This window comes from Balaenoptera borealis (genome assembly GCF_965194805.1).
Source record: "Balaenoptera borealis genome assembly, chromosome: 13".
NCBI lineage: Eukaryota > Metazoa > Chordata > Mammalia > Artiodactyla > Balaenopteridae > Balaenoptera > Balaenoptera borealis.
The window spans coordinates 41,419,792-41,435,826 of record NC_138870.1 but is presented as its reverse complement, the minus strand read 5'-3'; the positions used below and the strand labels follow the sequence as shown (position 1 = coordinate 41,435,826).

At 40.1% G+C, this 16,035-nt stretch overlaps 2 protein-coding genes across 5 annotated transcripts in view; one reads left to right on the top strand and one right to left on the bottom strand.

Annotated features, from left to right (window-relative positions):
- Positions 1-15,320, top strand: part of CCNT1 (cyclin T1) — a 37,332-nt gene extending 22,012 nt beyond the window's left edge. For 2 of the 4 annotated variants that reach the window (XM_082352392.1, XM_082352391.1), the window contains one exon: positions 5,090-11,082. In XM_082352392.1, the coding sequence (XP_082208518.1) occupies positions 5,090-6,496 (1,407 nt within the window). In that variant the 3' untranslated portion in view covers positions 6,497-11,082. Of the gene's footprint in view, positions 1-5,089; positions 11,083-14,599; positions 14,707-15,280 lie in introns of those variants that run through there. The other 2 variants (XM_082352393.1, XR_014233707.1) reach the window with 2 other exon arrangements.
- Positions 1-16,035, bottom strand: part of SPMIP11 (sperm microtubule inner protein 11) — a 115,316-nt gene that overhangs the window by 53,768 nt on the left and 45,513 nt on the right. The window lies entirely within an intron of this gene.

The following is a 16,035-nucleotide window of genomic DNA, read 5'->3' as shown; positions in this document are numbered from 1 at the left end:
ACCTTGTTTTATTGCACTTTGTAGATATTGCATTTTTTATATTGAAGGTTTGTGGCAGCCCTGCGTCAAGCAAGTCTGTTGACGCCATTTTCCCAACAGTATTTGCTTACTTCGTGTCTCTGTTACACGTTGGTAATTATGGCAGTATGTTGAACTTTTTCATTATCATTATATTTGTTATGGTGATATGTGATCAGTAATCTTTAGTATTACTACTACAACTCACTGAAGGCTCAAATGATGGTTAGCATTTTTTAGCAATAAGGTATTTTAAATTAAGGTATGTCCATTTTTTTTTAGACATAATGCTATTGCACATTTAATAGACTGTAGTGTAAACACAATTTTTATATGCACTGGGAAACCAAAACATTTGTGTGGCTCACTTTATTGTGATATTTGCTTTATTGAGATGGTCTGGAACTGAACCCACAGTATCTCCAAGTTATGCCTACTGTATATGCCTTATGGCTTTTTTGTCCCTCATTTCCTGCATTATACTGTCTTTTGTGCTTAGTTGATTTTTCATAGTGAAAAAATTTAAATTCCTTTTTCATTCATTTTTTGTATTAACATACAAAATTCGTCCCCTTTACAACTGCATCCTCATCCCTTTTGGTTGTTGATGTTACAAAATTAAATATTTATACATTGTGTGCCCCCCAAAAAGTAATAATTCTTTTAGATGCATTAGGCTCTTATACTATATAAAAAATAAGATTTGGAATTATAAGACAAAGTTATAGTAATACTAGGTTTTACACTAATTTTTTTTTCCCTGAGAATGTGTTAGTCTCCTAAATCATGTAGAAAGCAAAATGTGCAATTACAAACCATTGTTACAATACCAGCTTTTATAATTGCCCATGTATTTACTTTTATTGAGGTCTTTATTTCTCCATATGGCTTGAAGTTACTGTCTTGGAGGACTCCCTTGAGCCTTCCTCCTATGGCTGGTCTAGTGGTCACAAATCCCCTTAGCTTTTGTTTATCTGGAGATAATTAATTTCTCCTTCACTTTTTTGAAGGACATTCTTACTGGATATAGGATTCTTGGCTGACAGTTTTTTTCTTTTAGTACTTGGAATGTATCAGCTCACTGTCTTGTGGCCTCCAAAGTTTCTGTTGAGAAATCTCATGATCTTATTGAGGATCCCTTGTATGTGACAGTTTGCTTCTTGCTGCTTTCAGAATTCTGTCTTTGGCTTTTGAAAGTTTGAGTATGATACGTCTTTTTTTTTTTTTTTTTTTAATACCATGATTTTAAGAATTCAGGTATAGTTGATGTACAATATTATATAAATTTCAGGTGTATAACAAAATGATTCACAATTTTTAAAGGTTATATTCCATTTATACTTATTATAAAATATTGGTTATATTCCCTGTGTTGTACTATATATCCTTGTAGCTTATTTATTTTATACATAGTAGTTTGTACCTCTTAATCCCCTACCCTTATCTTGCCCCTTACCCCTTCCCTCTCCCCACTGGTAACCACTAGTTTGTTGTCTGTATCTGTGAGTCTGTATCTATTTTGTTATATTCATTAATTTTATTTTTAAATTCCACATATAAGTGGTAACATACAGTATTTTAGCCTAATACCCTCCAAATTCATCTATGTTGTTGCAAATGGCAAAATTTCCTTCTTTTTTATGACTGAGTTGTATTCCATCGTATATATACCACATCTTCTTTACCCATTCATCTGTTTTTTTTTTTTTTTTTAATTGAAGTATAGTTGGGGAGTTACTTGGTGGTCTAGTGGTTAGGATTTGGCGCTTTCACTGCCGTGGACCGGGTTCAATCCCTGGTCAGGGGACAGATCCTGCAAGCTGTGTGGTGTGGCAAAAAAAAAAGAAAAAAAAAAAAATAGAAGTATAGTTGATTTACAATGTTGTGTTAATTTCTGCTGTACAGCAAAGTGGTTCATTTATACACATATTACATTCTTTTTCATTTTCTTTTACATTATAGTTTATCAGAGGATATTGAATATAGTTCCCTGTGCTATACAGTAGGACCTTGTTGTTTATCAATTCTATATATAATAGTTTGCATCTGCTAACCCCAAACTCCCACTCCATCCCTCCCTCATCCCCCTCCCCCTTGGCAACCCTAAGTCTGTTCTTTATGTCTGTGAGTCTGTTTCTGTTTCGTAGATAAGTTCATTTGTGTCATATTTTAGATTCCACGTATAAATGATATCATATGATATTTGTCTTTGTCTGACTTAACTTCACTTAGTATGATAATCTCTAGGTCCATCCATGTTGCTGCAAATGACATTATTTTGTTCTTTTTTAATGGCTGAGTAGTATTCCATTGTATATATGTACCACATCTTCTTATCCATTCATCTGTCAGTGGACATTTAGGTTGTTTCCATGTTTTGGCTATTGTGAATAGTGCTGCTATGAACATTGGGGTGCATGTATCTTTTTGAACTATAGTTTTGTCCGGATGTATGCCCAGGAGTGGGATTGCTGGATGATATGGCAACTCTATTTTTAGCTTTTTGAGGAACCTCCATACTGTTTTCCATAGTGGCTGCACCATCTTACATTCTCACCAACAGGTGGGAGGGTTCCCTTTTCTCCATACCCTTTCTAGCATTTGTTATTTGTAGACTTTTTAATGATGACCATTCTGACTGGTATGAGGTGGTACCTCTTTGTAGTTTTATTTGCATTTCTCTGATAAGTAGTGATGTTGAGCATCTTTTCATGTGCCTGTTGGCCATCTGTATGTCTTCTTTGGAGAAATGTGTATTTAGGTATTCTTCCCATGTTTGGATTGGGTTGTTTGTTTTTTTGTTGTTGAGTTGTATGAGCTGTTTTTATATTTTGGAAATTAAGCCCTTATCAGCCACATCATTTGCAAATATTTTCTCCTAGTCCTTAGGTTATCTTTTCGTTTTGTTTACTGTCTCCTTTGCTATGCAAAAGCTTGTATTTGATTAGGTCCATTTGTTTATTTTTGCTTTTATTTCTATTGCCTTGGGAGACTGACCTAAGAAAACCTTGGTATGTTTATGTCAGAGGATGTTTTGCTTATGTTCTCTTCTAGGAGTTTTATGGTATCATGTCTTATGGTTAAGTCTTTAAGCCATTTTGAGTTTATTTTTGTGTATGGTGTGAGGGTGTGTTCTAACTTCATTGAATTACATGTGGCTATCCAACTTTACCAACACCACTTGTTGAAGAGACTGTATATTCTTGCCTCCTTTGTCAAAGATTGACTGTAGGTATGTGTGTTTATTTATGGGCTCTCTATTCTGTTCCGTTGATCCAGATGTCTGAATTTGTGCCAGTACCACACTGATTACTGATAGCTTTGTAGTACTGTCTGAAGTCTGGGAGGGTTAAGTATGATATGTCTTGATGTGAGTCTCTTTGAGTTCATCCTGGAGTTCACTGAGCTTCTTGGATATCTATATTCATGTTTTTTCATCAGATTTGGAGAGTTCTGAGCTGCTGTACCTTCACATATTCTCTGCCTCTTTCTCTTTCTTTTCATTTTCTGGAATTCCCACAGTGCATACATTGGTCTATTTGATGGTGTCCCATAGGTCCCTTAGGCTCAGTTCACTTGCTTCAGTCTTTTTTCTTTCTGTTCCTCAGACTTGATAATTTCCATTGTCCTATTTTCAAGTTTGCTGATTCTTCTGCCTGTTCAGATCTGCCTTTGAATCCCTCCAGTGCATTTTTCATTTCAGTTATTGTACTTTTCAGCTCCAGGATTTCTTTCTGGTTTCTTTTAAAGTTTTTAATCTCTTTTTTGATACTTTCATTTTGTTCACATGTTGTTTTCTTGACTTTTTGACATCTTCATTTCCTTGAGTATCTTTAAGGCAGTTAATGTCTTTGCCTAGTAGATCTGCCATTGGGTCTTTTTCAGGGACAGTTTCTGTTGATTTTTTTTTTTCCTTTGAATGGGCTATACTTTCCTGTTTCTTTATGTGCCTTGTGATTTTTTTGTTGAAGACTGGACATTTGAATCTAATAACATGGTAACTCTGGAAATCAGATTCTCTCCCTTTCCTGGGGTTTGCTGGGATTTTTTTTTTTTTTTGGTTTTATTTTTTTGTTTTTGTTTTTTTGTATATTTGGGGTGGGGGCTTGATTTTAAAGGATATTTATATGCTGAGGGTCAGCTTGATGTGTAAAATTAAGGTCTTCTCAGTTCTTATCTGAGCCTTTTCCTGGACATTTCTGTAGGGACAGTGTTTTTTTTTAATGTTCTACTCTAATATCTGGCTCCCAAAGGGAGAAAAAGCAAAAAATGAAGTGGGGGAGGAAGGGGGCTGGCCGTTTTATATCCAGGGAAGTCACTTCAGCCAGAGGGGGGAGGGGATTGCAACAATGGAGGGAGGTGCAACAACAATAGCTCTGTGCTAACAACAGTACCTCTGTGATCGAAAGCAGCAGTCAGCGATCAGACCACAGATCTCCCATATTTGGAAAATAGAGCCCTTTTTGCCTAACCAGGGTCCCCCAAGCTGTGTGCAAGCGACTCCAGGAACAGGTACACAGCTGACTGGGGCTGAGAGCTGAAACTGAGGGAATTTAACCTCAATTTATTGTCCAGGGCTTACCCTGGCAGCTGCAAGCCTTCAGCGGACTGCAGAGTTCCAAAATAGTTATGTCAGACAGATTCTGCCTTTGCAGTTGTTGTCTAGATGGGACAGATTCCTGGTGCTTCCTACTCTGCTGTCTTCACAGAATCTTCCTCCTTTTTTAAGGCTAAATGGTATTTCATTGTATATATAGACCACATTTTTTTTAATCCATTCATTTATTGATGGACACTTGGGTTGCTTTCATACCTTAGGTATTGTGAAAAGTGCTGCAAAGAACATGGGAGTTCGGATGCCTCTTTGAGATCTTGTGATGCTTGATTGAAGGTTTAAAAAATCTTATCTCTCCTGATGGTAATAATTATCAGTCTCATGTTAGAGTAACCACCTGGTTATGGGCTATCCCAAACTCCCAATGTCACAGCAAACACAGTCTACTCATTTCAGTGTTTTTTTTCCATTTGATAAATTACCTGAAGTGAAAAGATGCTATTTGCTTCATTCTAGGCATGCCAGGCTGCCAAGAAAACAAAAGCAGATGACCGAGGAGCAGATGAAAACACTTCGGAGCAGACAATCCTTAATATGATTTCCCAGAGCTCTTCAGATACAACTATTGCAGGTTTAATGAGTATGTCAGCTTCTTCTACCACAAGTGCAGTGCCTTCCCTTCCAGCCACTGAAGAGTCAACCAGTAACTTAAGCAATGTGGAGATGTTGCCCAGTGAGCGTTGGCTGTCCTCCCACCCTCCTTTTAAGGTAGAACCTGCTCAGGGTCATCGGACTAGTGAGAATTTAGCACTTATAGGAGTTGATCATTCCTTGCAACAGGACGGTTCAAATGCATTTGTTTCCCAGAAGCAGAATAGTAAGAGTGTGCCATCAGCTAAAGTATCACTGAAAGAATACCGTGCAAAGCATGCGGAAGAGTTGGCTGCCCAGAAGAGGCAACTGGAGAACCTGGAGGCCAATGTGAAGTCGCAGTACGCCTACGCCGCCCAGAATCTCCTGTCTCACCATGACAGCCATGCTTCCGTCCTTCTGAAAATGCCCATAGAGGGCTCAGAAAACCCTGAGCGGCCTTTTCTGGAAAAGACTGACAAAACAGCTCTCAAAATGAGAATCCCAGTGACAAGTGGAGATAAAGCTGCCACTTCAAAACCAGAGGAGATAAAAATGCGCATTAAAGTTCACACTGCAGCTGACAAGCACAATTCTGTAGATGACAGTGTCACAAAGAGCCGCGAGCACAAAGACAAGCACAAGACTCACCCATCTAATCATCATCATCATCATAATCACCACTCACACAAACACACTCACTCACAGCTTCCAGCTAGTACTGGGAACAAACGTCCAGGTGATCCAAAACATAGTAGCCAGACAAGCACCTTAGCACACAAACCCTATAGCTTGTCTAGCTCTTTCTCCTCTTCCAGTTCTTCTCGTAAAAGGCCCCTCCCTGAAGAGACTGGAGGGGCAGTGTTTGATCATTCAGCCAAGACTGCCAAGAATACTAAATCCTCTTCCATAAATTTCTCCTTCCCTCCTCTTCCTACAATGGCCCAGTTGCCTGGGCATAGCTCAGACACAAGTGGCCTTACTTTTTCACAGCCCAGCTGTAAAACTCGAGTTCCTCACATGAAATTGGATAAAGGCTCCACTGGGGCCAATGGTCACAATGCAACCCAGACCATAGACTATCAAGATACTGTGAATATGCTTCACTCCCTTCTCAATGCCCAAGGTGTTCAGCCTACTCAGCCACCTGCGTTTGAATATGTTCATTCTTATGGAGAATATCTGAATCCACGGGCTGGTGGAATGTCCTCCAGACCTGGCAATACAGACAAACCCCGGCTACCACCTCTACCGTCAGAACCTCCTCCACCACTTCCACCCCTTCCCAAGTAAAAAAGAAAAAGACGAGTAGAAAAAAACTTCTTTAAAAACACACCTTTTTTTTTTTTGAACTACTGATTCTGGACTAAGAAAATTACTTCCCTTATGACATATGTCACCCTTGTTGGACTAGGAGTAAATTTATATTGAGACATAGGTGGGAAGGTGGTAGAGGGCCTTAGTTATTATATCTCCTGCCTCAGAAATTTAACTATTTTATTATAGTTTTTACTGAGAGGTGAGAATGTGTTAAAGCTGTGAAGGATTCAGAATACTTTCTCTATTCTTGGCCTCTCCACCTCCTAATTAGGTTGATTAGAGTTGATATCTTCCCTCTTCTTGCCAGGACTGAAGTATGGAGGGTTTGTTTTATCAAACAGTTGTGGATCCCTTTGGTGTTTAATATATCAGAAGAGAGGAAGTATTTAAACGTTGAAATCTTTTAAGAGACTTTTAAAAAATAATTTAAAGAAAGTAAGTTATCTGTTTAGTTTTTTTTATATAATTGGGGAAGGGATAGGGATTTTGCTGTGTGTATGAGATACACAGCAGTGAGTCCTGGGGGGTGGGATTGGAGGGTGGGGGGTGTGTGTGTAGGGGGGATGGGAGGATAGGATTTTGGCTGTGAGTTCTGAGATCGGCTCTGGCCACTTGAAGTGTTTCGACCTTTAAGTGTGTATGTAAGTGTGGGTGTGTGTGTTTTTAGTGTGTGTGTTTAAAAATCACGTTTTATCTTTCCTTCCCTGTACTTCACCATTTTTACTTCCTAACAGTCTACTAGAGAGAACACGGTGTGGCCTTTAAAACATAAAGGAAGGAAGAGGCCTGTATTTGACATTTCTCTTTCTTTATGTTGTAGTTGAGGGTAGCCTTCTAAATTCTAGTTTGGGCAGGTGCAGCCAATGGTCTGACTCTGGACTCCATTATAAAAACTTCCTTTTTACCCCCTTTTTCCTTTTGATATAGAACAAAGGTGGGGTTGAGGAAGAAGGCTGAAGAGCTAGGCTGGCTTCTGCCCTACAGAATTGGGTGTGCTTTTTTTTCACATTGGGCTTTGGGAAGGTGTTCAAGTAAGAGCGGTCTCAGGGTCTCTGAAGGGAAGGGGGATGTGCTATCCTTCCTTTGAAAAGCCCAGACCATATGTGAGAATAGATCTGGGAGAAGCCATCGAGCTAAAGGATACTGAAAACAATGAAAACTGTGATTGGGAATTTTTAAGACATTGTATTTTAAATTATATTATGAACGTAAGACTTGATTTTTATCCGTATATCTGAAGGGAGGCAGCTGCATCCTCAATTTTTGCAGCCTATATGACTTCAGAGATTGGAGCTTACGAATTTAACAGTGCTGGTGCCATGAGGGTGAGCAAGCCTAGCCTTCAGATACTGTTATGTTTAGATTGTGCATCTTTGGTGGTTTTAGCTTCTAGGCAGAAGTTCTTCTGTAGATTTCTAAGAGTCCTTTAGAAAAATGGATCAGGAGTCCTGTTCTTATGGGTGCTTAATTATCCCATATTTTAGGAGTGAACATTTTTGAGGAAAGAAATCTTTCAAGGGGCTAGAAAGAATTCTAAGCGAAGTTGTCCAGCTGAAAATGCCACCTAGCCACAGATCATTTAATGTATTTTTTCAGTCTTCATGGTGTTTTTTGCCATGGAAAAGGTGATGCAATTTGAGTTTGTCTTCTTGATTTTAATGCAGCTTCTTTCACACCAAATATTCTTTGTGGATAAATTGAATTTTTTCATTGGAAGTCATAGGGAGATAGGAGTTGTACATGTGCTGCTGCTTGCCAGGAACAGGTTGGGGAGAAAACTGAGGCAGTTGAAATTGATGATGCACTGGCCTAATATAGGAGGGAATTTGTTCAGTAAGCCTTAACTGAAGGTGAATTAGTGTCCTGCACTTCTGCATATTTGAACTGTCTGGAGTGCCTGCCATTGCTGTGTAAAGTGAGCTCTGTGCTGATTGATACACCAGTAATACTTTTGACTTGGAATGTCACTTTACTTTTATGGATGACATTTTCCTCTTTCTCCTTGATATTTTCTGTGTTGTGCTAGGTAATTGGTAATTGGTAGATGCGTGGTGTGTTTACTAAATTTAGGCTATTTGTTTAGATTTTGTTTGGCGGAGTCAGCTTTCCCTTCTGACCTTCCCAAAAGGTTATTTAGTTTGCATCTGTAGCTTGTGGAATTGATGATCCCTGATTTATGAAAATGTCTTTTACAGCTTTCAGTTTTTCTCATCAAATGTCACATATTTTCTAATCACATTCACCCTCTCACCACAGAGATACATATCCACTTGGCCTCAGCAGTTCTCCATGGCAGTCTGTAGTTCCTTAGAACTTTGTCAGGAGTGACCGTGAAAAAAGTGCTTACCAGAGCCTAAGAGCTGCTTTACGCTGCATAGTCTGGCCTTTGCACTAGTAGATCATTGCTGATATAGGTCAATTTAGAGACTTTTTTATATTAGTGCCTCCTGATACTGTTTTAAGATACCTACAGTGTCCACTTTTATATCTATGCATATGTCATGAAACTTCTTATGGGCTCTGCATGAAGCTGCTTGCTGCATTGTCTTTGGGTTAGCAGATGTGCCTGTCAGCTAGCATGCATATTGTCCAAACTCCATAAGCTTAGGCTTCAGAAGATTGTGTGGTTTCTAAACGCTGTGTCTTCTCTTGCCCTCACCACTTCACAGGGTGAGAAACAGGATTTATACATGCAAAGTTAGTCTAGTAAACATGGCTTTTTTTCCCCTCCTTTTAACCTTATCAAGGATAAGTGGTGGTAAGCAGGCCTGGAGCCTCAAGTTCTGTAAATTTCATTCCTAAAACTTTGCTTGAATCTCATGTTGGCAAAAACAAATACCTGTGAATTGTCCTTAGGGCTTTTAATCAGATACCTGTGTTGCTGTTAGCTGAACTCTAGTGAAGCATTAATCTAAAGCTGCATTGGTCTTCTGAAGTATCAGTTATGCTTTTTGGGTTTAGAAAATACGTAGGAATTAGTCTAGTCTTTTCACTTGAATCGGTATGTTTCCATATCTGAGACCCTCAGCTTCCTCTTTTTTTTTTTTTTTTTAAATGATTTTAGTGTTTTGATTTAATGTATCCTTTTACATAGTTCTGTATTATTGGCTTCACCAATATTGATAGAAAAAATTTAAATCTCCAGTTGGAAACAGCAATGGATTAGCATATAGAAATAAAATCATGGTAACATCAGTGCTGGATTTACTTAAGCCTCTGCTACTTAATTCCCCATATTGAAAATCCATACCCCTTATGCCTTGTTTCTGGACAAAGGCAATTAGAGGAGTCTTATCCCAGTATGGTTGGATTTTAAACATAATCTGTGTTTCCCGCAGAAACACAGGACTGTGGGAACTTGGGAACTGATTAAATGTTAAAAGGATTAGTTTTTTGTTGATGATCTATTTTGATACTAATACCAAGAAAAGGGATTCTAGGACATCTTGAAGTTGGAATACAAATATTATTCTCTTGGGTTTGGGAGAATTTAAGCAGTCTATGCAACCCTTCACATGGTGAGAAATAAGCCCTCTGCAGTCCCACGAAACTTTCAGTGACTTTGATGCCTCCCCAAATTTCTTGTGTTGCTGCTTGTTAACACCCAGCTTTTAACTGAGTGTTTGTTCCTGGTGGTTTAAAAAATGTTCATGTTGTATCACACTTTCCAGCTTTATCTTTTTATCCCTCTGTGGGATAAAAAGCATGGTACTATAATCCTGCCTGATAGAGTGGTCTGGAGTGAGAATTATTTTTTAAGTGGGAGACCCTTCCATTTTAATGTTTCTAAAGTTTTTAGTATGAACTTCGCATTGGAAAAGGGAGGGCAAAAAAGGAACGTTTACTAAAAAGTGGTGTCTACTCTTCCCCTTTATGAGTGTGTATTCATGGTGAATGAAAAGAAGAGAAAGACTTGACAGCATGCTAATTGAAGCCAGAGCAAGTATGTCTCCATCAGGTTATCAGGAACTCTTCAGTTGAAAGCTGAGGCCTTAACTGATTAGTGGTTGATCACATTGGAATTGGTTATAAGATGGAAGTGCTGGCTGGGTTAAGCACCCAAAGAAAAGAATGCAGCCGACTAACTTAGTGTTAACCTAGGTTTCTGGATTTGAAACTGACCTCTCCACCCTACTCCACACACCTAAAACTGTTTTCTTATCAGACCAAAGAGCAAAGAAGGAAAAAAAATGTAAAACACTTTACCAATCTATGTCACTCAGGTACAATTTTGTGGTGATATTTTTGTCTGTTTTCTTTGTATTGCTCTTAAGAGTCCTTTCCTAGCATATTATTCTGCTCTTGCCTCTGTCCTCCTTGGGGCACCTCAGTTCTGGATGCTACCCCTGGGATCTCTACTGCTGTTATGTGAATGGTAAGATACAAGTGACCATTATAGTAAGGGCTCTTTGTAACACGTTAAAAAATTTTTTTAAAAAATTTAAAAAAGGATGTTGTATACATTTTATAGTCTGGCTATCAGTTTGATATCTTGCTGTCAAGTATGTTTCTCAATCTGTATTTATCCATCCCATCAATAAATGTTAATGATAAAACAATCATCTGGTTATTGTTTATATGTACTGAGTCTTCAAGTTAGTCTTTAACTGTCATTTGATTGATAATGATAATAGTTTTGTTTTAGTTTTGGTAATATAGTATGCACTTTCTTACTGCACAAGATCCTATGGGAATTGAGTTCACTGGAAATACCTAACTAAGATTTGATCATTACAGTGAACCTGATAGTATAAAGTCTGATGTGGCAGAGGGGAAAAACCCCTCATTCTGTATTGTCGCATGGATACCTGGAAGGGTGACTGGTACACAGAAAAATACATAGCTCTAACAGATGATAGCAACGTGTACTGCTTATCTAGCAAGCACTATCAGTGATTCATAATTGTATATTTGGTTCTTTGAAAACTGAAATGTTGGTATAGACAGCAGTGCTTTTGGAAGAAAAAATTAATAGCCTTGGTGGTGCCTGGAAAAGCTGATAGGGAATACTCACCCTTTTCTTGGGACATAATAAAACCACACACAGAAGGTAAATCTTGCAAATTACCCATTTAAATGGAAAGAATTTTTATGCTATAATGCTCAAATTATAAAAAAATAAGTTAGGAGTAGCTATAGTTTAAAAACTCTAAAAGGAACAAAAGATAAATTTAACAGAATGTTCAACACTTCTGAAAAAAAATCACTTGAGTCTTGAGTTCTGTTCATTCCGTCCTTCCATTTTCTGAAATAAGACAACTTAAGATTTTTGTTTGCTGTGCCTCTCCTGAAACTTTTGTGGAAGCTGCTGATGTTTTAGGAATTTTGGTCTGGTTTGAATGGAAGAATAGAGAAGTAGTAAATGAATGATGTGAGAATGGATGATATTATAAATTTATTATAGAGTCATAAATAGTCATTTGCTTTTGTTAAAAGAGATATCAACTGTGTCATCCTTGGCAATAGATGAGGTATAAATCAATATAAACTTCCGAACAGCTGGATCCCCAATTATAGAGGTTTGTTAAACTAACTGGTGTAGAGCTAGGTTTCGTCTTATGATCAGTAAATCATCCTGGTCTCTCTGACACTTTTGAGAGCCAATAAGATTGGCTTGATCTCTGTCATTCAACTTTCTGTAGAAAGTTTGAAGCCCTTTCTATGACTTCTGTGGATTCCCTTAGAGGCTTGTATTTATTGTAATCTCTAGCTCTGGCACCTACTTCTGCTGAATTGATTTGGGGGGCCTGCTTCTGTTGAATTGATTTGATTTGTGGATTGTCACATGTCTCGTGCTACCTTTTTTGCATTGTGGAATCTTAACCCCTTTTCTTAATTTCACATAACACTCAAAACCAACAGGTAGCCAAAAAATCACAGTGATGAAAAGTTAAAATTGAAAACTAGATTCATCTTTTCTGAAAAGTAGTTTCAGGCGCTTCCCTGCTTTTCATTTATCCCTTCATTAGAAAATAGTATCTACCAAGTACTATATACTGTTTACAGAAGATAATATGGCAGTAAACAAAGCAAGCATCTTGCCCTCATAGAACTTACATTCTAGTTGTAGGGGAGACAAGTAAAACATAATATGCTAGATGATAAGTACTTTGAATGTAAGAATGTAAAGCAGGGAAGGAGGGACAGGGATTTTGTGTGTGCATGTAGGTAAGTAGGATTGTTGAAATTGGAAATAAGATGGCTAGGGAGGAAGGCCTTACGAAATCACAGTTCAGCAAAGACCTGAAAGAGGTGAGAGAGCAAGCCACAGGAATATTTGTGGGTAAGATCATTCCAGGAAACAAGTGCAAAGGTTCTGAGGTGAGAAGATACTAGCATGTTTGAGAAAGAGCAAGGAGGCCAGTGTAGCTAGTATAGAATTGAGTGAGGAGGAGAGAGTAAGTAGTAGGATAATGTGGTTAGAGAAGCAGCAAAAGGCCAGATACAGTAGGGCCTTGTAAGCCATTATAAAGACAGTGAAATGGAGCACCATTGACAAGTGTTGAGTAGAGAAGTAACATGATCTAGCTTGGGTTTTAAAATGATCATTTGGCGGGGAATTCCCTGGCAGTCCAGTGGTCAGGACTTGGTGCTTTCACTGCCAGGGCCTTGGTTCAGTCCCAGGTAGGGGAACTAAGATCCTGCACCATTGCAAGCAGCGAGGCATGGACAAAAAAAAAAATGTTCATTTGGCTTCTTTGTTGAAAAATGGACTACATAGAGTCAAGGGTAAGGAGACTCTCACAATAATTAAGGGAACAGATGAGAGTGGCTTGGACCAGGTTGGAAGCGCTGAAGGTATTGAAGTTACATATCTTGAAGTTGGAGCCAGTAGGATCTGCTATAAGGTTGGAAGAGAAGTCGAGGATGACTCCCAGTGTTTGGCCCAAGAAACTGGAAGGAAAAAAGATGAGGATGACTATAGAAAGTGCAGGATTTTGGCATTTATTTATCTCTTCTCTCTCTCTGTCTCTCACACAAACACACTTTTTCTCTGGGATTAGCCCCCAAAACTCCGAGTTAAAAATTCTCTTTCCTTTAAGAATTCATCTTTCCTAACCGCTGCTTACGAACAGCCTCAGGTCTACTTTAACCTATTCAGTAGCTAGCAAAGTGTTCACTGGATTAAAAACAGCCATCTACTTTGTTGAAAAGCACAAAGAATTTGCCAATATCTTGACCATTTAATATCTCTGCCCCCACTTAGAAGGAAGTGTTTTTTTGTTTTTTTTTGGCTACTTTGGGCCTTCGTTGCTGCGCGCAGGCTTTCTCTAGTTGCAGTGAGCGGGGGCTGCTCTTCGTTGCAGTGCGAGGGCTTCTCATTGCAGTGGCTTCTCTTGTTGTGGAGCAGGGGCTCTAGGCGCGTGGGCTTCAGTAGTTATGGCTGGCGGGCTCTAGAGCGCAGGCCCTGTAGTTGTGGTGCCTGGGCTTAGTTGCTCCGCGGCATATGGGATCAAACTCGTGTCCCCTGCATTGGCAGGCGGATTCTTAACGACTGCGCCACTAGGGAAGTCCAGAAGTGGTTCTAAATAGCATTTTTTGGTCTGTTTTGGGCTTAGCGGAAAGATTTTTTTTTCCCCCAAGACCTTTAGTAGACGCTCTAATTAAAGCCTCTGTTGCATCTCTATCTAGTCCCTAATGCCTCTTTACATTGTTCCCTGTAGTAGTTTTAATATTCCTTTTTGATACCACTGCATTTGGTTGAAAATTCCCATATTTTCTGTAATGTGACTGCCTCTCCTAGTTTTGAGTTATAGAGTGTTTATAACAAATGTCTTTGTACCTCTTCTGAGGGTTGGAGTGTTTGCTTATGTACATAACTCATAGCTGCTATTTAATGGCTGTATTGCCTCCACAATCCCAAACTACTCTAGAATGTTTACTCCGAAAGAGCAGGTTTATTGTTCTTGTTCTCCCTGTATCCCCAGTGCCTGGCATTTAGGTGCTCAATAAATGAATGAATCTCATGAAAGGGCCTTCTAGGACTGCCGTAATCTCTGGGAAACAGCAGGTATAAGCTCTCCTTTACCCATTTCGGTTTTAATCACTTCTTATGCCTAAACTGCTGTTCTCCAGCTTTGTAGATTCTCTGCGCTCACCACTGAACCACGCTCACCACTGAAACACGCTCACCTGCTCATTGGTAATGGAGAAATAGCTTACTTAAATGAAACTGACAGCAGGTGAGAGCTTGGGAAGGATGGGATGCAAAAAAGATCCAGAAGGGTTATGGGGAGAAAATGTTGGTTCATGTCTACCAGAGGCGGTGGAGATGAAAGAAGGGAGAGATGCTTTTAATTAAAAATCCTTAGAGGATGATAAAATTGGGATTGTGTCTGCCATTTCTATATACCTGCATTATTTAGCATGGAATTGTAGAGAATTTTAGAGAATCAAGGCCTCAACTAGAACTCATATTTCCTGATTCTCAATCCAATGCTCTTCACTATATGAGAGGGAATAAAAGGGATAAAGAATGAGGGCGGGGTTCAAATTCGCTTTCTTCCCCTAATTACTAGATATGGGCTCATTCTGTTCCTCCATTATCTGTAAAATGGAGATTATAGCTTCTTCCTCTTAGGATTGTTCTGAAAATTAAATGTTTATATATGTAATTTCCCAGACTTAGTAAACACTCAAAAAATGTTTCCATCGGTGAACTGTTCACAAAACTAAAGCCTTTTCCTGTAAACAATGAGAGTCAAATGTACAGTGATCCTTTGGCCTCTATATGTCGATTTTGTTCCCACTGTGTAGGGGTGGTGAGGTAGCCGCGGCCTAGGACCACAGGCAGAGAGGCCAAATGCGGCCTGAACACCAGCTATGATGGGAGATGGAAAGTCATCCGTTTTCAGCGAGCGCTTTCCACAGCCGGCGCTCCCGCCGCCTCACTCTCTCTGGAGCTGAGTTACTGACAGACAGCTCTTCTAGCCACCCAGCCGCGTTTTTCTCAGCGCCCCGCCCTCCCAGGCTCGATAGGTAGCCAATGGTGACACAGAGTTGTAGGCGCAGTAGCCAATCAGCGGTTGGGAGCCCGGAAAGGACTGGTTAGAAGCGACTGGCTCCGCCAGACGGTAAGGCGCGCGGCGCGGCTGCAAAGGTAAGATGGCGGCGGCGCTTGCTCTTCGCCTTTGCAGTTAGGCTGCTGCTTGCCCCGTCTGTCCGTTCCGAGCCGCTACTCTGCCGCAAGTCAGCGTCAGGGTCAGTCTCCTCCTCTAGGCTCCCAGAACCCAGATTCTCCGGTGCCCGGAGCTTTAGGACAAAATGGCGCTTGCACTGGCCGCCGAGGATGGGCTGGGCCCAGCCGTGAGCTCTGAGGCGGGCCGGGACAAAGGCGGCGTGCGCGGAGGCGGGGGTGGCGGGTGGCCCTGCGGGTTTGCCGCGCCGCGTGGGGCCGGCGCTGGCGCGTCGCCCTCGTGCCGCGGCCGTGCGAGCCCTTGAGATGCTTTCAGCCTGGCGGTGGTCGGGGTGGGGGGCGGGCTTGGACTGGGAAGTTGAGGTGAGGCAATTCA